Source organism: Lagopus leucura, unplaced genomic scaffold (genome assembly GCF_019238085.1).
Source record: "Lagopus leucura isolate 7727_CA_CO unplaced genomic scaffold, USGS_WTPT01 Super-Scaffold_100157, whole genome shotgun sequence".
Classification (NCBI taxonomy): Eukaryota; Metazoa; Chordata; class Aves; order Galliformes; family Phasianidae; genus Lagopus; species Lagopus leucura.
Genome location: NW_024962334.1, coordinates 34,583,359 through 34,605,782, shown reverse-complemented (window position 1 = coordinate 34,605,782; position 22,424 = coordinate 34,583,359). Strand labels below are relative to the sequence as shown.

General features: G+C 41.0%; 1 protein-coding gene across 1 annotated transcript in view; it reads right to left on the bottom strand.

The window, feature by feature from the left end:
* The window catches only part of GPR158 (G protein-coupled receptor 158), a 175,340-nt gene that overhangs the window by 32,869 nt on the left and 120,047 nt on the right, over positions 1-22,424 (bottom strand). Inside the window, exon 6 of the mRNA XM_042888777.1 lies at positions 18,777-18,886. Within this exon, the coding sequence (XP_042744711.1) occupies positions 18,777-18,886 (110 nt within the window). The remainder of the gene's footprint in view (positions 1-18,776; positions 18,887-22,424) is intronic.

The window sequence follows — 22,424 nt, the reverse complement described above, 5'->3', positions numbered from 1 at the left end:
TTAACGTCAACAGAGAAGAATCAGGTTAGGGAACATTTAAATGATCTGGATATACACGACACATGACAGAGTCATGGGAACATGCAAGGGATTTGACAGGATGTCACCACTGTCATTGCAAGGCCATTCTCTTTAAAGGTGGTGGTGACTGGGGGAGATTCCTAAGTACAGGAAAAAGTAAATGTCAGTCCATCCTTCAAGAAAAGCGAGGAGGAACCTGGGAAGATCTCCTGTTCTACGATTCTGTAACTTTTGGGTAGAAATGTGTAAATAGGTTGAAGAAACTCAGTACTCCATAATATTTCTTAGTAACATTTCTGCAACAAGCTTTTTATTTAGACATTAAGATTCAATATGTTTTAACGTGTTCACATTAGAAGCACTTTTGTATAACTTATTCTATGAACTTCAGAGCTTTGACTGAATCACAAATCATTATCACAAATTCTGCTCTTGGGTCAGTTAAAGTATAACTTTTCACTTCTGTTTTCAAAATTTGTTTCTGGGACAACACTGTCAATCAATCTAATAAAGAGGATAATGCAATACTCACATTCCCCTTCAAGGAATGTATATGTATAAAACATAGAACATATAAATTCAATAAATATGAATTAAAAAATATTTTCATTATTCATCATTCTAAAACAATGTTAAAATTTGAATTTAAAAAGTCACCTGCAAGAAAAATTAACTCTCATCTTCTATGCTTCCTCTTAGATGGCACAGAAAGAACTAGCACCATGACAAGCTGGATTCTGTAAAGAGTTACTTTGTATTTACCATAAGATAATGGAAAAAAAGGGATAAAAGCAGAAATTATCATGAACTACTAAATCCTGACAGGCACAGGGAGATGGCCTGGAGGCTGATTCTCTTGTGTGCTGCAGCACAGCAGTCTGTTTTTCCTGTTCATTACCTTAACCTGTCTATTGACTTCCACAGCACTATGGAAGTGAGCCAAAGGTGATGCTTAAGGTTTGGGTTAGAAATTACTTGGAGACATTCTTCCTTGTATTGACTTGCTTTTGATGAAAATATTCTCTCCTACAACTTCTCTCTGCTGTTGCTTTCACTGAGAAATGAAACTGGTCCCTAGCTAGTAGATCTTTCATACGTATACCAAAATACAAATTTCAATTTGTAGTTTAAAACACTCTGCTTAGTGAATGTTTGCTAGCACTCTTTTAATACTGAAAACAAACAAAGAATTAAAACGTTCAGGGTATATCACTCAAAAGGGAGACAACAAGTTTTCTGATATTCAGATAGCATGGAAACGAATTTCAATTAGACGTTAAAGCGCTCCAATTTGCATGGACCATTGAAAAGCCATTTAACAGTATCTGCTGTGAATCACTAACACGGAGGCTGTATTGCAACAGGCCATTTAAATCATGGTCAAAGGCCGAGTAGCCAAAGGTTCCAAGCTAATGCAGAAAAGCCAAAATAACACGGTTATTTTAAGATAAACTGAATTAAAATTATTATTCTGTTCTGAAGGAGCGTTGTGCAAGACAGAGGACAGCTAATTTACATTAAAAAGAAAAAAATCAGGAAGACAGACAAGTTGTATTCCTACCAGATAGGTAAAACACACTGAGATTTTCACATGAAATCAAACGTAAAAATATGATCCTTGCAGTCCTAAGTAATCATTGTACAGCAATGAGACCTTACTGACAAGAAAACAAGTAAAAAATACAACAAGCTCTAATCTCAGTAAAACCTGTGAAGATGAAGCAAGCAGGACGAGTCGCAGCATTCAGGTCACCTATACATGAAACGAGCATTGGTAGCCATGCTGCCTTTTGTTTTCTTTTTAAAGAAAAGTTATTTAAATAGAAATATCAAATGCTCTTAATAAATGCCACAGCAATGTCTTTGTTTCACAGCCAAGTAACTCAAGAAATGAACAGGGAAAAATAAAGAAGAATTGATAAGATGCTTTCTTACTAATAGTCAGACACTGATCCAAAGTCAGACTTGGATCCACAACAGTGGAAAAAGAGCTAATCACAAAAGAAACAGATCTGGACTTCTGAATACAGCAAACAGCTTAAATGTTCTTCATACTGTATGAATAAGATAACACAAATGAGCACAGTCTGAGCAGAGAGACAAAAGAGAACAGAAAACATTTTTCTAAAAATAGTCTTGGGATACATCATTTGGTTTCTGTATTTTGTCTGACAAGTCTTGCAAATGACATTGATGGTTGTGACTTTGCATGGTAATGCAGATGCATGATGACAGACCTGAAGCTTTCCAGGGCAGGGCATGATGCCAGTTCTTCCTATATCCAACTGTGCTCAAGCTGCATCCAGCCTGTAACAAGCTAGGAAACAGCTAAGCTCAAGTGCTTCTTGCTTTCTGAGAAGGCAGGTACAAAATCTGTACCTCCCTAATTCTGATTTTCAGTACCTTTCAGGTCACCCAGTTATACTATGCACAACAATCCAATACTCATTTTACATTTCTGGGACCCAACCACAGGGTATGCATTTGAGATCTGGAATAAATACTAGTGTTTAAGTTTGAAGGATGATGGAGAAGGCTCCAGGGAGATCTGATAGTGACATTCTGGGCAAGGTGTAAGTGAGTATCAGAATGCCAGGTAAAAGAAGTAGCGAGCCCAAGAACAAAGTTCAACGAACAGTATAAACAGATGGTGGCCATCACTGCATTTCCCCCAGTGCAAATGACAAAAGGATAAGAAAAGACTGACACAGAATGGTGAACAAGGATTCTGCGCCTCATCTCTTGTCCACATCAGTGATATGGATGTGAATGCAAATCTCAATGAAGAATGCAATAAACTGTGTTTTTCCACAGGGCTTCTGGCCCTGAGGGATTAGAATGAAAAATGTCAGAACCAGAGTCACCAAGAAAAGGTGAAACATTTTAAGTAAGTGGGGACTCTGCTCAGGGACACTGAGGCACACACTTGCTGCTCAGATAATCTCTCTAGAAAGATCTGCTGCCTGCAGGAGACCCACTTTCAAGGCATCATGAAGAGACTAGCAGCTATGTTAAAGCCAGAGGACTACTAGACCATGCATGTTGATGCTGGATGGGATGCAACCAACCAAGAGGGGTAAGAATATAGTGGGCAACTGGATTTGATGGAGCAAGGGAATGTTCTGCTGAGAAATAGAGAAGAGCCAAAGAACACTGTCAGTTTAGGAAGGAGCAGGGGAAATCCTCAGATTTGTCCCAGAAGAATTTGGGAGGGCTCCTCCAAAAAGGTAATGCTCATCCTTCCAAAGACAGTAAACTCAGTTTTTTAGGTTAGATGTTAGACAGAAATTCTTTATTCAGAGGGTGGTGAGGCACTGGCACAGGCTGCCCAAAAAAAGCCGTGGATGCCCAAGGTGTGGAGGTGCTCAAGGCCACGTTGGATGGGGCCTTGGGCAGCCTGATCTAGAGGTTGGCAACCTTGCCTGTGGCAGGGGCTTGGAACTAGATGATCTCTAATGTCCCTTCTGACCTAAGCCATTCTATGATTCTATGGTAAATTGAATGGAGCACCGGTCAGTGTTTCTGAGGAAGGCCACTGGCAGTTTCTTTACAAAAGAGCGAGTCGCAAATAAAAGGAAGTTTTACAAAATAACATCCTTACAAACTCCTAAATTTTAATATATTCAAACGGTAACATGCTCAATGTCTCATTTTTATAGGTATAATAGGATTTTATTCATCAGAGGGCGATATGAGTCAATCGTCACCAGAAGCCAGGAATTGCTATTTCTAAAGAGAGCTTGACAGCACCTAGAAGGTTCTCAGAGTAATATATAAGCATTTTTCTCAAATAGAAATGCGTGATTTGCAAACCAAATAAAAGCTTGGAAGAGATTTGGTCACTGTAGCCATATTCTCCGAAGCATTTGAAAAAGTACAGAGAAGCAAAGTCCAGAGCTGGATTATGTTAATCCGATTTAAAAGAAAAAGGTCTGTCCACTCTAAGATAAAAGGCAGACTTATTGCTGAGGAAAGATCCTGCACAAAGTAATTAAGGTTGTTACTAAGAGATACGGGGACAGTATAACTCCAGCCCTTTTATCAGTTTTGAGGCTCTCAGCACTACATGGAGTCTTGCAAATAAGAGAGTGATTTCTGAGGTACAAGAGAAATAGGTCAGAAGGAATATATAGTGGTTATTTAGAGAGTAGCAGAAACCATGAGAGCTAGGAAACACGTGGTTTACTAAAAAATATTAAATATAAAGTTCAATACACAATTTCATAAAGGAAGTATGAACAGTGGCATGAAAAAGAAGTTAAAAAAAAAAAAAGAAAAAGCAGCTTGTCACATAGGCCAAAGCTACAAAGACAAGTCAGGCAGAAAAAAAACAGATCTCCTGCAAAAAAAGTGGATGTACATTTGTTTGCAGCAAATTAAAAAAAAAAAAAAGGAACTGCTAGATATTCAGCCTTATTTCAGTGAGGCAAGTAATTCCACACTTACACATATCAACTTGCTTTTTTAACAGCCCTGGTAAAGTACCATGTGCCTTCAGACACTGGTTCTTATTTGAAGCTGTGTATTTATGCAGTTTGAACTGAAGAATGATTCCAGACACGATGCCAATTTGCATTATTCACAACTGAACAGTAGAAAATGATGCTAAAGTAATGCTGAAAATCACATCAGAAAAGACTCCAAGCAACAGGGCAGCACCAATGAATCCCTGACTGCCAACATCCAATGTTTTTGCAGAATAAAACACTGAAAACAAACACACCTGTAATATTGAAAACTGATGCTAGAGGGTCCTAGCAGATATATAAAATGATAGTTAAGGAAAATCAAAAAGCCTAGAAAGATGTGTGGTTGCATGACTGGCTGGCACTTAATAACAGCTCTGCAAAAAGATGCTGGGAGGCAAAGTCTGCAGAAAGCAGGGCTTCCCCACCAGCAGCTCTGCATTCACATGAAGCTGTAACCTCCCAGAGGCACCTCTAGGAGGAACAGGAGGCATCTCCCTGAAACGTCAGTAAGGGGGAGAGAGGATCTTTTGCTCAAGACCTCATAAAAATAAGACGCTGTTATTGCAGAGGATGAGAACATGGCTCAACAGAACTACTGCACCACTATCAGAACACAACTGTACTGATGGCCAGGGAGAGACCCAGAGCCACTGAGTAACACACCACTACTAACTTGACTTCACTCCCACTTTAGAATTAGGCACTCAAAAGTCTGCACTGATTATTGACAGCTAGTACTTTTAGATTTGGCTAGAAACATAGACTGCAGCTTGAACCATGTAGAAGTAATTGCAAATACACAGGCTCACACTGTGCACATAAGGGGTAGAACTCAAGTCAAGAAAATACAAAACACAGCTGACTGATGTTGTGGCATTAAGACATGTAAAACAGGATAGTGCACAGCACCATAATAACCTGCAATAGTAAGAATATTATTTTCTAATACAAATATTTTGTGTTAACTTTTAATTTTAAATACTATGGATTAGGTCTGAAAGCAATAGCTTATGCTTGAAACTGAACTAATAAATAATGAAGCTCTTCAGAATCTACTGTTTATTCCTGAACTTACAGAATCATAGAATCCTAAAATGGTTTGGGTTGAAAGGAACCTTAAAGATGATGGGCAGGAATACTTCATCAGATCAGGCTGCTCATGGCTCTATCCAACCTGCCTTTGAACAACACCAGGGATGGGGCATTCACAGCTTCTGTGGGCTGCCAAAGCAGCGCTGTCTTGATCTTCCCAGTTCAGATCATGGATCTTATTCACTGAATCTGAGGTTCTTAGACAACCCTGTCTCTCTCTCAGAGAAGTATATATGTAAATAACTCATATATAATAAATCTGTGGTAACTCAACAATGTGCAAACTACTGCAATGCTGATAAGCCTCACCCTGTACAGTCATATATCACAGAGCTTAAGTTAAGATAGCTATCTAAATTACCATCCAGTAGTTGAGTAGCCATTAATTTCAGTTACTTGCTTAATCATCCTCTATTGCAAAGAGAAACAGGTTAATTTAAGTCACTTCTATTCTTGTGGCATGGCAATCAGGTCATTCTCAGTCAGCTGCCATGGCATACCTCCACAGATCCAGTCATTACATCCAAGAAGGGTAGCATAGTGTTTTATGTCACCAATGGTTTCTTACCACCGGTCAAGTAAAGACTCATTTTTTCAAGAGCTTACTAGCTATTTTTGGCCTTCATAATAAGCCAGAAAAAGCAAATCATATTTCAGGATATTTAGTCCAGACACCAGTTTTCCCAGTACTAAATATCTGCATTAAGGTCTAATCAGGACTAATTTCAAAGGAGCTGATATGTCTCATTAAACAGTACCACTGTAAATATATCCTTTCAGTTTACAAGTATGCTTAATTTTGAAACTGATCCACAATAATATGGATGGTATAATTCATATTGTGTGTTTAAAAAAAAAAAAAGGCCAATATGGAACTAAAGCTAAATTATAAAGCTTGATACATTGTATTGCACAGATATTTATATTTTTCTATACAAAGTCCAATAATTTGTAGTCATACTTAAGTATACCTTCCATGAAGGGATTCAGTTTTGATCTGAAAGCAGCACAAAGAAGTCTTCATATCTCATTTGGTTTTTCAATAGTGGAGCTCCGTTGCTGTGAAAAATTTGTGCCAGATTGCTCTTCTGAGTTTCAGTGGCTTTGGCTTCCAGCTACCAGATCCTACTAAGCCTCTGCCCAATATATAAAAGAGTCTTTTATTCTCCCAACTTTTTTTCCTCCCGGTTTGCTTATATACACAAGAAGTCATCTTGCAGTCTTTTTGCTGATCTAAAAAGCAGATTGAGTTTCAGAATATCAGTGCATTTTAAGTCCTCAAATATTTTCTAATCCATATCTATCTACTGCATACCTCCCTACTGTAAAATGAATTATCTAGTGGTAATCTTTGAAACTAAAATTCGTGATGTTAATTAGTCCCTAAGCATAATTTCTTTTGAGTGCATTCAAATGCATCTCTTTGACTTAGCCCAAGGCAATGAAAATTACTTTTGTTACAGTTGGTGTTACAGGTGGAAGGATTACCGTGGTGAAAGCAAACAGGGAAGGAGTGCTCACCTGTATCCAGAGATCTAGGTTTGCAAGAAAGACTCCACAAGGAAGCCTCCCCAGTGGCAGTCACCCCTTACATGGGGTGTAGGTCACACAGCTGAATCGCCTTCACCTTTGCTCCCATGGCAGTCCATTCCTCAGGTGATCAATCAGTGGTTCAGGCCGTGACTCAACAGTTCCCATACAACTTTTCATTACTATTCCTTCTCAAACAAAATCTACCATTTCATCAAGCCTTGTGTTATCCACAAATTTTATGAGTAATCATTTTGTGTTTGGTTCTTCATTGCTACTGAAAATGCTGAATAGTATCAGGCTTACTTCTTGATAAGATATGAGCCCACTACAAGCACTCCCATGCAGTCATGATTTTTCACTGATGATCAATGTCTGTTATCTGAAAATCTCTCCTTCTACTTAGCTGTGATCAGCCCATGTGTAGAGTGTGAGTCACACACTTAACTCCCTCTTCACAATCCTCCACAAATAGCCTGTAACTCAGGCATGCAGCGTGATGCCTGGCTTCTCTTTTATGCCATAATCCTACCCAGCAGACAGCTGGGCAGCATCTACCTTCTTTTACTGACAAATTCTGTCTATCTCACAGAAATTAAAAAACAGCCTGTAGAACTAATTCACACGTATCACAAATGTACAAGCCCACCTGGAACAAGGAGGTTGCTGTATTACACATCAGCACAAAGTTTTGCCACCTGATGGGATTCTGTACTTAGCTGCATTTCAGCTTCATCTTTGAAGCCCTCCTGATAACATGGGATGTGCAAAACCTGACATTTCTCCTATTATCCACTATGGTGCTGTTGTATGCACCATTATGAGATCTAAAAGGTCTCCTGATACTTGTGGATCACTGCAGAGGGCCTTACCACCCACTGTTTTTCTTCTAAAAAGGACAGCAATATAATTTTAATATTACAAAACTGGATACTTTCTTCACTTTCTCTTGGAACTTTCCTAGTCAAACAGTCTACTGAGATAAAGCAGAATGTGAGCTACACTAAAGCAATTTTAAAAAAGCAGACCAGGGAACAACACAGCTGTATTTACAATATATTTATATAAATTAAATATTAATAAGAATATGTTGAAATATTTTTAAGATTACAGTACTCTATTAAATTATATATTTTAGAATTATAGAAGACCCCGAGTTGGAAAGTACCCACTAGCATCACTGAGTCCAACCCGTGGCTCCAGCTAGGACTGCCAGAATCCAAACGCAACGTCCAATAGCGGTGCACAAACACGAACTCCGGCACTCAGGGCCGTGCCCACAGCCCTGTGCAGCCCATTCCATGCCTGAACACCCTCTGGTGCAGAACCATTCCCTGAGCCCAGCTGCCCTCCCCTCACACAGCTCCATGCCGTTCCCTCAGCCCTGTCGCTGTCACACGGAGCAGAGCTCAGTGCTGCCCTCCGCTCCCTGTGAGGAGCTGCAGCCGCCATCAGGCCTCCCCTCAGCTCCTCTGCTCTGGGCTGAGCGCAGCCAGGCACCTCAGCTGCTCCTCACACATCTTGTCCTCCAGACCCTTCACCATCTCCTTTGGATGCTCTCTGATAGTTTTATGTCCTTATATTGCTGGGCCAGACTGCACCCAGTGCTGGAGCTGAGGCTGCACAGAGCAGAGCAGACAGCCCCTCCCTCACCCGCTGGCAGCGCTGGGCCTGGTGCCCCCCAGGGCACGGTTGGCCCTATGGCTGCCAGGGCACACTGCTGGCTCACATTCAACTTACTCTAAGCCAGAGCCCCCAAGATCCCTTTAGTGGTCTGCTCCCCAGACTAATATGCGCCAGTCTGAACATACAGACAGGGTAGCCCCATTGCATGTACAGAATCTGGCACTTGTTCTTCTTAACCGTCATGCACTTGGTGATTGCTCACTAATTTGTAAAGATCTCTGTGCAAGTCCTCTCTACTCCCAAGGGATTCTACAGCTCCCGATTTAGCATCACACATGAACTAACTTAATTTACCTTCAAATCCCTTATCAAAGTCATTGATGAAAACATTAAAGAGAACTGGCACTAACATGGAGCCCTGCAGAACCTCACTAGTGACTAGCTGTCAGCCTGATGTAATCCTATTTACTAAAACTCTTTGAGACCAACTCGTCAGCCAGTCATTCACACAACAAATTCTGGTTTTGTCCTGCTGTATGCTGAACATTTTTGTCCAAAAGGAGATTGTGAGAAACAGTAACAAAATCTTTCTGAAATCCCAAAAGATTCAACATCAATTGGTTTCCCTTGTTGAATTTCCCTTGGGTATCTTTGTCATAAAAAGAGATCAAGTCAATTAAACAAGACTTTCCCCTTGCAAACTCACATTGGCTGTGACTGCACTGCCTTTCAGTTATTTTTCACAGCATCATAGAATGGCATATGTTGAAAGGGACCTTAAAGATCATCCACTTCAACCTTCTGCCATGGGCAGGGCTGCCAACCACTAGATCAGGCTGCCCAGGATCCCAATACCAATTATTTTTTTTCAATGTCTCCCAGAATAATTTTCTCCATACTTTCACTTGGCACTGAAATTAGACTGACAGGCCTGCAATCACTTCTCTCTTGGGACATTTGTCAGCTTCTACTTGAATGGGACCTCTCCAGATTCTCAAGACTGTTGAAAAATAATAGAGAGTGGTAACATCAGCCAGCTCTCTGAGCACCCTGGGATGAATCCCTTTGGGTGCCGTAGACTTATATATATCCAGCTGGAGATGCAAATTTTGATTTGGAGCACAAAATTTTGGGTTGGCTGGGAGTTTATTGTTACCACAGTGACAGCTGTCAAACTGAATGTTCTGGTGGTCCCAGAGCCTATAATCAGTGCTGAAAACAAAGGCAAAGAAGGCATTAAACATCTCTGCTTTTTTGGCATCCCTACTGGTGAAGTGACCAGCATCATCAAGTAATGGACTCCTGTGTCACCTCTCAGACTCCCAACTACAGGAATGATTTTGCACTGTGGAATGACCTCAGGGCTGGGAAGAAGCTCAGGCACATGACTGTTCAGGGCAGGCTGCAGGCACAATGCTAAGCAAAGAAGGCTGAGGAGGGATGAAGAGAAACAGAGGTGCCCCCTCCTCATGCTGCAGTGAAGTAATGAGGGATCACACAATTGTAGAAACACCAAGGTTGGAAAAGACCCCCAGGGTCATCCAGTCCAACTGTCCACCTATCACCAATATTGCTCCACTAAATCATGACCGTAAGTACAACCTTTCTTGAATGTCTCCAGGGATGGTGACTAAACCACCTCCCTAGACAGCCCATTCAAGCACCTGACAACTCTTTCAGTGAAAATTTTTTTCCTCATATCCAGCCTGAACCTCCCAAGGCACAACCTGAAGCCATTCCATCCAGTCCTATAACTAAATGTGATGGGAAAAGCCGCAGCTCCTGGTACCCAGCAGTTGCTATGGATGGCAGTTGTTGGCGCAGGACGGTGCTGCCTCTTGTTGAATGTTTTGCTTCAACATGTTTGTTAGTCCCACTTCTGTGCTGAGCTCCATCAAGATTAATTGTGCTCTGAGCATCCTCATAACAGCTATGATACATTTTATTCTTTTATATATATGATAGTAGATACTGTATTCAGAAATATGAAACAGAACCATTATGCTATCTAGTTAAGGCTAGTTATTGCTTTAGAATGGCAAGGATACAAAAAGACCTAAATAGGATTTTAATAATGCAGATTTTATGGGGAAAAAAAAGCTACAATAAAATGGAGTATGACCATTATTCAATCTAGAAGCGCTACCAAAATGAGAATTGCATTTTGAATGTGCATCATACAAGAAAATTACATGGAATTACTTAACTGTTAAGCTCTGTTTTTATTTATACCATAAAATAATAAACTAGTAAAAGTTTGCAGAAGGCAATAGAAATGAATTATGCTCAGGAAATGAATGAATTAGATTAAGACACAATAATAAGAAAACAGATTTTTCCCTGACCAGCCTAATTAGTGAAACTTAGTTTCTTATGAACTGCATGCATATAGATCTTTTGCAGCACGTCCAATTCCCTTTCTTTCTTCCTAGACTGCGTCTCATAGCCTTTCATTCGCTCTGCCTCCTGCCTTTAAAGGCCCCTCTTCTCTCCTGCTTTCCCTAACAGCCAAGCAAGAGGCAGAGCACATGAGCTGCCAGCCAGCATGGGGCACACCACCACAGGTGTCTGCTGATCCTGCGCCTTTCACCTTTCTGCCCTGTGGGATTGTTCACAACTCTGTTTTCTGCTCCAACAACATTTTTCACGAAGCTTTGTAGGACTTCATGCATATAAAATCTGCTTCTCTGATCTCTTTGGCTGAATTTGGCCAGTTTCAAAATGAACTGAGAGATAAAGCAAATCTCTTTTCCCTTTGCACCTGATGCAGCAGTTGGTGAGATGCTGCTTAGAAGTTGTCTGCATCATATACACCAACTGACAAACTCATTCTAGCAACACCACTTTTTTTTCTTTTTTTTTTTTTCTCAGACAGATGTCTTCCACAGGACTAGAACTATCTCTTCTCATAAAAAAGAAATATCAGTGACGTGAGCTACAAATAATGCAAGTGGCATAAGAGTCCATACACACAGAATCATAGAATTATAGAATGGTTTGGGCTAGAAGAGGCTTTTAAGATCATCTAGTTCCAGTTCCCCTACTATATGCAGGGACATTTCCCACTAGACCAGGCTGTTCAAAGCCCCATCCAGCCTGGCACTGAACACTTCCACAGAAAGGGCATCCACAGCCTCTCTGAAACAGGGCAACCTGTTCCAGTGTCTCACCACCCTCACAGTGAAGAATTTCTTCCTAATGTCTAGCCTAAATCTACCCTCTTCCAGTTTAAAACCATTTCCCCTTGTCCTATCGCTACATGCCCTTATAAAAAGTCCCTGCTCAGCTTTCCCATAGGACCCCTCAGGTACTGGAAGGCTACCATAAAGTTCCCCAGCACCTACCTCTTTTCCAGGCTGAAGAGCCCCAGCTCTCTCAGCCTGTCCCTGTCAGGGAAGTGCTCCAGCCCCCTAATCATCTTTGTGGCCCTTCTCTGGACCTGCTCCAATGGCTCGATGTCCTTGTGTTGGGAGCCCCAGAAATGGGTGCAGTACTCAAGGTGGGGTCTGATGAGAGCAGAGTAGAGGGGCAGAATGACCTCCCTTGACCTGCTGGTCACACTTCTCTTCATGCAGACCAGGACACAGTTGGTCTTCTGGGCTGCAACTGCACACTGTTGGCTCATGTTGAGTCTTTCATCAACTAACATCCCCAAATTCTTCTCTTTGAGGCTGCTCTTAAGCCATTCTCTGCCCAGCCTATATTTATGCTGGGAATTGCCCCAGTCCAGGTGCAGGACCTTGTACTTGGCCTTGTTGAACTTCATGAGGGCGGCATGGGCCCATCTCTCAAGCCTGTCCAGGTCCTACTGGATGGCATCCCTTCTCTCTAGCATGTCAGCTGCACCACTCACCCTGGTGTCACCTGCACACTTGCTGAGGATGCACTCAATTCCACTGTCCATGTTGCCTACAAGGATGCTAAACAGCACTGGTCCCTGAGGAATGCTACTGGTCTCCACTTGTACACTGAGCCATTGACCACAACTCTCTGAGTGTGATCATCCAGCCAATTCCTTATCCATTTTTCTCCAGTTTGGTGACCAGGATGTCATGTATGCATGCCAGTCTCAAGTGCTTCGCACAAGTCCAGGTAGATGATGTCAGTTGGTCTTCCTTTACACATATTTTTCATGCTCTGCTTTATTTCTTTTTTAAATACAGGTGGGTAGGTATGTATGACAACAAACTGTATGCAGAAAGAATACTGGAAGAAGACAAAAATGTTTGGTGTCATAGATATACTTTTTTTATTATTATTAAGCCAAATACATGATAAATACAAAAACTACCTGATGCCTCTCCTTTTTCCCCAAGTCTCCTTTTTAACTAAAATCAGGAGGAAGGTAATGAAGCTAACAATGAGGTGATAGTAGGGCAGGAAGGCTCTTTTTTAATCCTGATAGATTCAGCAGTGCTGCTGTCTGTGGCATTCAAAGCAGCATCATAATTTGTGATAACCTGTGCATAAACACAAATTAAACAGGCAGAAGAGGGAGCTATGTCTGCAATAGAGCTGAAGCAGCATAGAGCTCCAGCAGCCGACAGCAAAAGGTTTATGTCTAGAAGTCCTTCTGCCAAGCAGTGGCAAATTTTGGAAGCTTCTTGAGTTAATTTCTTTTGGAAGAGAAATTGGTAGTACAAAACAGGTATCTTTGCAGTGCACAATGGTTATTTTCAAGTCCTGTTGCCCTTTTTCCTGAAGAGGGAATGATAACAATAAGTGCTCATGCAACTTTGTTCATCCAAGGCTTCAGACCAAGTGTCTCTCCCCTCTCCAGAAAAATGCCTCCATCTGCCTCCCTCCAGGGATCTGCACAATTTGTGTGCCAGCCTCCGCACTCAGTGTCTCCCTGCAAGAGTGACTGATGGCGGCTTCCTGTCTGACCACACAACCCCTCGCTTCTGCTGCTGATGACAGTGAATGAGATCAGGCACATCAAGCCTTCAAAGAGGATGCATGGAAGGTGTAGAAACATGGAGTTTTGTTTGCTTTATTAGCAGTTAAGGTTAATAAGGAGACTGAGATTACATCTTTACTATGTAACTGCGCAAAACTAACAAGAGTACTTGCCTGTTTTAATCCAAACTCAATTCCTATAAAAAACCATCTCAGCCAAGACAGGAGTATTTCAAAGTTTATGAGTCTTGTGGGGTAAAATCTAACCCAGGCTGCAGCCTGACCATTTTTGGGAGGATGAAACAGAAAATCACTCATTTGCTGACAGTTCCACAAATCACTCAGAAAGAGAGGCAAATGAATTCTTCTTCCAGGGACTGACGGAGATTTATAGCAAGTTTCAGAGCAAAGTACCATGGAATATATCCTGTAACACACGCTCATGGTAATCACAGGAAGTTTGTTCCAGGATGATTGGTCTTTAAAGAGGAGTTCACAGTGACGTGTGGCTTGGATTTCTTGGGTGATGCTGTAATTTATTTCATGGGAATATAATAAAGGAGGATAGCTGTTTACTATATTTGGATTTACAAAATGCAGAGGTGCATAAATATAACAAAGACCAAGCTTCTCAGTTGCTCACATACCCTTTTCCAGCGAAGAGAAATACAAGATGTTAGAATGGTTACAGCAGGTCCCTACAGCACAACTAGCTCTACAAATCAGTTAAACCACCCTTCTGCTCCCCTGCAAACAAGCCTACACATTCCAGCTGCCACAGTACCTTCTGTACCTTTCTGTACTATATTCCTAACAACCACTCCTAGATGGGATCAGTATCATTTAGAGGGGGAGGTGATCCTCCCCCTCTACTCTGCCCTGGTAAGACCTCATCTGGAGTACTGCGTCCAGTTCTGGGCTCCCCAGTACAAAAAAGACAGGGATCTCTTGGAAAGAGTCCAGCAGAGGGCCATGAAGATGGTGAAGGGCCTGGAGCATCTCTCCTATGAAGAAAGGCTGAGTGAACTGGGTCTGTTCAGCCTTGAGAAAAGGAGACTGAGAGGGGACCTGATCCAGGTCTATAAATATCTAAGGTGTGGGGGGCAGAATGGCGAGGCCAGACTGTTTTCAGTGGTGAGTGGAGACAGGACAAGGGGAAACGGCTGGAAACTGCAGCATAGGAAGTTCCACACAAATGTGCGCAAGAACTTCTTTACAGTGAGGTGACGGAGCACTGGAACAGGCTGCCCAGGGAGGTGGTGGAGTCTCCTCTGGAGATGTTCAAGACCTGCCTGGATGCCTACCTGTGTGACCTGCTGTAGGGAACCTGCTTTGGCAGGGGGGTTGGACACGATGATCTCTGGAGGTCCCTTCCAACCCCTACAATTCTGTGATTCTGTGACCTGTATATTCCTTCCCTCACCTCACTGCAAGAGGATGCTACAACATGTCATCTTCCTCCTTTTCTTTCCTGTTCTCACAGTCAATGCACATCTCCTCCCGAGTGCTTCAGAAGAAGTAAACTGACAGCTTTTTTGGCTTCTCTGCTAACATGAGCTTCCCCTTCTGTAAGACACTGAACCATTGACACCTGACATGCAGTGCTGCCCACCACCCACACTCTTATCTATCCATCCATTCATGCCTTCAAAGGTCTGTAGGAGGTGTCACCACTCGCTCAGATGGGTTGGAAGACATCTTAGCACAGCATTTAAATCAATTACAGAATTGTATCACAGAGTCAACATCTTCTTATATATACGAAATGGAGGCTGCCCTGAACTGGAGATTCCATTCCTAGCCTTGACACTGATAGCCTAAAGGATGTACAGTCTGTAACCAATCATTTCCCTGAAATGTCCATAAGCTGTCATATGTGTGTACACATGAACATTACATATGTGCATGCATGTCTGTATGTATTTACCTACAGTTTTCTTCCATTCTTATGCTTTAATCCAGAATTAAGGGTTCTGTATTAACTCTGAAACCAAAATGGTTGAAGCTTATATATTAAAAATATAGAGAGGGGAACTATAAAATGCAGGGCTTGAGAAGGGACAAGGAGAGTCTTCAGTCAGAGAAATATACTGAAAGATGCAAAATCAGCAGGTCTTTTAAACCCAAATGGTTAAACTTGAAACATCATTACTTCTTGAAAGAATGTTGAGGAAAGTACTGAGACTTCTGTACACTGCTCTACAGTTAGCTTTCTTAAGTTAAGCTCATTTCCTTACCTCCAGCCTCCCACCTCCATAAACATCAGCTCATTATTTTAGAAATGTACAGTGAATAAGAAGGAGGCAATTTGAGATGAGGTGCTTTAGAAATTGACTGTGATGGCTGTTTAAAGAATAAATCAGTACATGACTCCTGTCTTCTTTTTCTATTCCTTAAGCATCTGCTGTTGGTTATTTTTCTGATTTTTCCTTGATGTCTGAACCTAATAAAACCTCAAAGCTCTCCTCAGCAAGAAGGGAGCAAAAGGAAAAGAAAGCCATAAAGAGAGCAAGAGTTTCAAGTGCCTCCTACCTGGCTTTCGATAACCTTCATGGTCCATTGCTATTCAAAGCACCTCATTTGTTGAGAAATACAGCTTTAGACTTTCTAGTTATTACTAATAACTGCATTTACACACCATTGATATTTCCATTAAATTCAGAAAAATCATCAGTTCATTACTAGCATCCAATTCTTCCCCCAGGCAAGACACAGGCTACAGACACAGGAGGGAATCAGGGCCTGTCATGAGTATCTGTGGTGTCTGTAATTAGCCATTTTCCAGCCCTGCAATGACTGGATTAAACTAGATCTGCCAAAAATTTCTACTAAATTTCTACTACTATCATATTCCTCTTAATTAGCATAATTCTTGCAAATATATACAATAAAACATTTTTCTAACATGACTCGGTCTTCTGCAAGGCACACTCCCTGACTGAAACATTTAGTACTAAAAAAAACCACCAGACAGTATCATGAACGCAGGAAAAGAATGATCATGAATCCTCAGTGGAAAACAAAGATAAATTCATAGAGAAAGTAATTCTAGATTAATAAAACGAAATATTTATTTCATTTATTTCACTTCATTTATATGCATTTAATGTAGAAATATAGAATAAATCCGAGACAAATGATCTTGGAAGGTCATCCAGTGATAAAAGCAGGGTTGACACTGAATTTAAAGCTGGTTACTCAGCACTTCATCAAGCTGGGCCCTAAAACCTCCGAGTATCAAGATTCGCAACCTCACTGGCACAAGCTCCACTGCTTAATTACCTTGATGGTGAAAAAAGCTTTCCTGACATAAAGTTGACCATGATGACAATTCATACATGACATAGAATCCATTTATAATTGTCTTTTCTTATCCCAACATACATCATTGCAAAGAGCACAGTTCCATCTTCTCAGTAAGCAACTTGTAGGTGCTAAATAGCTGCTTTTAGATCCTTTCAAAGTTTTCTCCTCTCCTTCAGCTTCTCCTTGCTCCAAGTCCTGATCATCCTGGCCACCCTTCACTAAACTCATTTGAGTTCATTGATGCCTTGGAAGAGTCCAAAACTAGAAACAGTGTTGTGGAGATGGTCTAAGGCATGCCAAGCAAAGGAGAAAATCAGTTTCCTCAACCTACTGGCTGGGCTCCTCTCATAGAGCCGTTAGTCTTCATTGTATTGCACTGATCAAGGATGATCTTGGGCTTACTCAATCTTTGTCTTGTTTGCTGAGCCTATTATCACAGGTGCCACCTAACACCAAAAAGCTGAATGAGTAAACCAGAAGTGCAAGATTTTCTGCTGAGTTTTCCAACCTATTCTCACTTCATACGAGCTGAAGACCAACTCCTCTGTCAAGACACTGCTTCTTCACACCATACACACAGTCTGTTAGGGTAGCAGAACTATGATAATAATGGGAGTCCTTCATCCTTCATAGTCTTATGCTGTTTCCTGTATATGTGAACTACCGATAATGAGTCAACCAAACAAAATCACCAGTTCTGTCATATCTTTACTGTAGTGTTCTAATTGTTAATCTTTTTGCATAAAAAATTGTTCATCATATGAATTTCAATGAGACAATGAGGCCAGACATAGATATAGCCAGAGTTTAACAGCTAAAGTGAATACTTGTAACCAAACACAAACGTAAGAAGCTCTACTTCAATGGGAAAGTGGGTTTCTCCACCTAAAATGTGACAAACCAATTGTGCAACGTGAACTAGATATTTTCAGTTCTCATTCATTTTATAAGCGTAATATTGAACCTTCCTTATCTAACATGCCTACTCTAATGAAACTAATACAAAAAGAGAAGCAAGCTTACTTCATCCAAGGTGTTTAAGTATCAACATAAGCATATTGCATTTCTCTTCTATAAAAAATAGTTACAAAAATATTTACAGAATATTTCAGTAGTTTTTTTCCACTGAAGCTGAAAGAGAGAAAAGCATTAGGATTTTGTCCAGAAAAGCTTCTCTTTCTAAAGGGACTGCAAAAATGGAATTTGAAGATAAGTCTCTGAATCTTAATTTCTAAATTGCATTTGAATGCATTGCCAACCCAGTGGAAACTCCCCCAGCGTATCCCAGAATTTCCCACGCATTTTTTCTGGCAGGCACTTGATGCTCATGAGCATGCAGCCTGTCTGCTGTGATTGCCTGAAGAGAGCAGCCCTTGACTTGTAAGCCATAAGAAATCAGAGTATATACATACACCATAATGTATTTCACTCAGCATCGCTCACTTAGGAACATCAAATATCTCTGTGAACACTTTATATGGAAAGTTAGACACTTTACTTCATCCTACACTCAAGCAGAATATATTCACCTTTGAAAAGTGGTTCTTGCGCAGTTTTACAGCTGATGTATACATTCTTCATCAAATCCTGCAGCTCCAGCTCAACACTTCTGAGAAACCCCCTCACTGTGCAACCATCACTTTCTGCATTCATAGTTCTCTACTGCAATTAGTAGTTTATCATTTCAGCAGAAATAACGTGGAGATACATACAGTAGTTTTAAAAATCAGAAACGGCGCTTGTTTATGATATTATCTGCATCTCTTCCATCTAAGTACCCATACAGATTGCACATATTCCCATAGAGATGGAAATTAATAATATGTGAAATACCTGTGCAGCTTGAGCGTCACAGTTCCATAAACTGTAGCAAAGCCCAGAAGACGAACCCATCTTAGGAGAACACAGCGAAATACACTTGGCTCAAAATACAAAATGACAACCTATAGAACAGAAAGATAGAGAGAGCTTCAATACTACTTTAAAGCAAAAGAGAAAAAAAAGGAAAAAAAAGTTCGATAAAATGCAGAATAGTTGCAAAACAGGACAGCAGACATATTTCAGTTTGTACTGCTGTATATTTAGATTTTCTAGTAAAGTGACAAGATGATCACACCAACCAGCTGGCACAGTTCTAGGCACCAGCTCCTTTTGAAGAGAGCTGGCAAAAATCCTGTGACAGACTGTGAAGTGACAACACTTTCAAATGCAGTTCCACTGACTTTTCTTAACCGAGTGAAAACAAGTAACTAGAGGTGGTGAGAGAACAGAGGACATTTTCCTTGAGCTATTCCAATAATAGGCAGCTGGGCTAATTCTGGTTTGATGGACTCTATTTACTAGGTTACACTTCAAAGTTCCTCCTTCTAATAAACCAAGCAAAAAGTGAGCTGCTCATTTTTCTTTCTCAATCACTCAAATAAAAAATGATTGCTGCTCTCTGTCCCAAACTCCAGTATCTCAATATCATACTTGACTTTTTCCCATTCTTCTCTATATGTTTCCACTATGCTACATCAAATCTCTCTATACATCTCCATTTTCTGCAAAAAAATATAATTTTTGCTCACTTACAGATTTCTCCAATTGCAACACAGAAAGATCCAACTGATTGAATTATTTCTGTTTCACATTCTTCTGGTTCCTGCTGGATGCTCCTGCTTTTCCCTCAGTGCTCCAGTCACTCATTCCTTTTTCCAAACTTATTGCTGCTTTCTTCTGAAGTATTTCACTAATTTCTGGATCACTTTTTTTGTCTGTTTTCTTATTTTTGTTTGTTTTTTTGCTTCTGTTTTTTGTTTTCCTTCTCTCTGTCTGCCAGGCTGCTGTCTACCTGCTCCTGAGGCTCCTCCTGGACAACCCACTTCTATTCTTCTTTCAGTGCTGCTCTGGATGTCTTCCAGATAAAAGATCTTTCAGCTGTGCCTGGAACTTACGTCTGTGCAAACATGACACTGTCTGTTCACTATTCTCCCCTCAACTCATTTCAATGTTACAGAAGCTTTCAATGTAGTAATTCAAGAGATGGGTAAAAAGATCTGTCACACTTTGAGGCTGAATTCTCAGCCTCACTGCTGAAAATCTCATGTAACGCAACTGTAGTGTCTGGATGTGACCCAAAAGCTCTAGAGCTGTTTCTGACCTGGAAGAAGACATTGGAGATACAGACGGCCTTCCTCCTTACCTACCTAGTACCATACCTGAGAATGTCAGTAACATAACACTAGTTCTTCAGGCACTGTGCACATAAGAGCATTTTATCAAGTAAAATGCCACAGAAATCTAACACAGGGCTGCTCAAACGGTGGGCTGAGGCACAGTCTGAATGAGAGCACATTTCTGCTGGTTCCAGCAGATGTTGCACCTCGTGGGATGATCCCATGTTCCTCTCCATTACCCCAGCCTCATCAGGGGCCTGCTGACCCAGGTTGTGCACAGCCTTCCCCACCTGCAGACCTTGCTTGGTCCAGCAAAGCTAGAACCAGTGTATCCTGCCTGTCCAATTAGAGCCTGGTAAAACAACTCTGCACCAGAGTACAAATCGAGCAATCTTGATCTAGGGGAAGAAAGCACTGAAATTTCTTAGACCATCTGCCACAGCTTCATTTAGAGTCAGTACATTGTAGCACTAGAGGCAGTATTGCGCCTACTGACAGCCACATTATATTATTTTCCTAAGTAAATCCTTTTCTGTGTGGGAATTCAAACCCAGAATACTGGCCAAAAGCGCAGGACGATGTCCTTTGGGTGACAAAGACACGCTTAGGAAAGTGGGGGCAAAAATGGCAGCCATGGGTTGAGAGAGAGCTTAGAAGACGCTGCTGTGCTTTGCAGCAGTGTTGGTTTGTTTGTCTGCCTGTTTCTTCTTACAGCAGAATCAAGTTATTTCTTTAAAAATTATGGCTTGTTGAATCAAATCAGTGTACAGAATTTCATCTATGCTTTTCACTGCTACTGAACATGTTTCAAAGCAGATACTTTCTGGGAATCTGACAAACACTGTGTGCAGCAAAGGGCTCACTTCTCCTTGGTAGATCAGATGGAAAAATAAAATGCACCTGGACATCCATGAAGACGGCCTGTGTAAACAGAGCATCCAGCAAGAAGTTGCTCAGAAACACCTGAATTTTAGTAATGACTTTGAATATAAACGGAGCAAAGTCCATAGCATTAACCTCCCCTCCGAGGTTTGCCAGGGGGTAGAAACCATTCCAGTTCATCTTTGAATGTTCAAAACTAGAAAAATAATGTCCAAAAGTACAGGCAAAATACTCATTTCAAAGTTGATTTGAAAGCAGAAATTTTCAGGTGGTTGAAATGGAAAGGTCTGAACACTTTCCAGGCACACAATTTTCTGAACAAGGGCAACAGCTCTCTGCCATGAAATCTGACACAGCAACTTTATCTGCAGTTGCCTATTGAAATATTAACTGCCTGCGTCTAGAAAACCTCATCGATTTGCAGCGAACCATTTGTCTGAGCAGCTGAGACTTTTGGCTAGCTATCAACCAAGAAAGCACTGCTTCAAATGCAGCCCAGTGGCAGCTGGCATGTGGCAGCCTGCTACAAAGGATGCAGAGGCAAACTGTTGGTAAAAAATGCTCTCATTTCTTCATTTCAGTGTCGACACCTCAGTGCTACTCCTTTGCCCAGTGATCAGGTACTTAAGGAAGCTGTCAAAGTCTTGGTCCAAGCCTGACAAAAGACCTGAGCCTTCTGAAAATTTCTCCCCGTGTTTATATGGAGGACAGTAGTTGCAATGCTCTTCCATGCTGTCAACATCCATTTCTGCCTACTCTTATGTATGTTACACATGGTTTGTCATGGACCAAGGCTTTAAACAGCAAGAATTAGTGCACCTACTGTTTTTGCTTGCTTAGGCTTTCCAGAAGGCTATTCTAAGAATATGTCATTCCCATTTCCAACCGGGGTCACTTCGATGTTCAACTGACTACTGTCAGCATTAAGTCTCCTACAGTCACAGTAAACTGTAGGGGCAAAATTTGTAAATTGAATAATCTTTAATCAGAGCCAAGGGGCTAAAATGGAAGCCCAGTACACCAAAAACCATGCTCACATTTTTTATTTTAGTGGAATCACGTTCTTTTAAATGTGTTTCATAAAACGTGTGGCTGCTGTTCTCTATGCTTTGGTCCTTCTAGCTAAAGCAAACAAATAAATGTAACACAGAAAAGACTTGGTTTTATTTCATATCAGCCTTTCCTACCTTCTGATAACCAAAACTCCCATTCTGAAATGTTCTTTCCAGAGACAAGCCTTCCCTATACTGACAACAATATCCAACAACAGCCTGATGAGCTCCAAGCTAGAAGTATAGGATGAGCACAGGATTCACCCACATATGCATGCTGCTATCAACAGCAGAGAAAATCCCTCTGCAGTTCTAACAGACTACTCTGCCCACTGAAAATCTGACAGTAAATCGTTTTCTTTTTTTGCCTTTATAATGTATTAGACTAT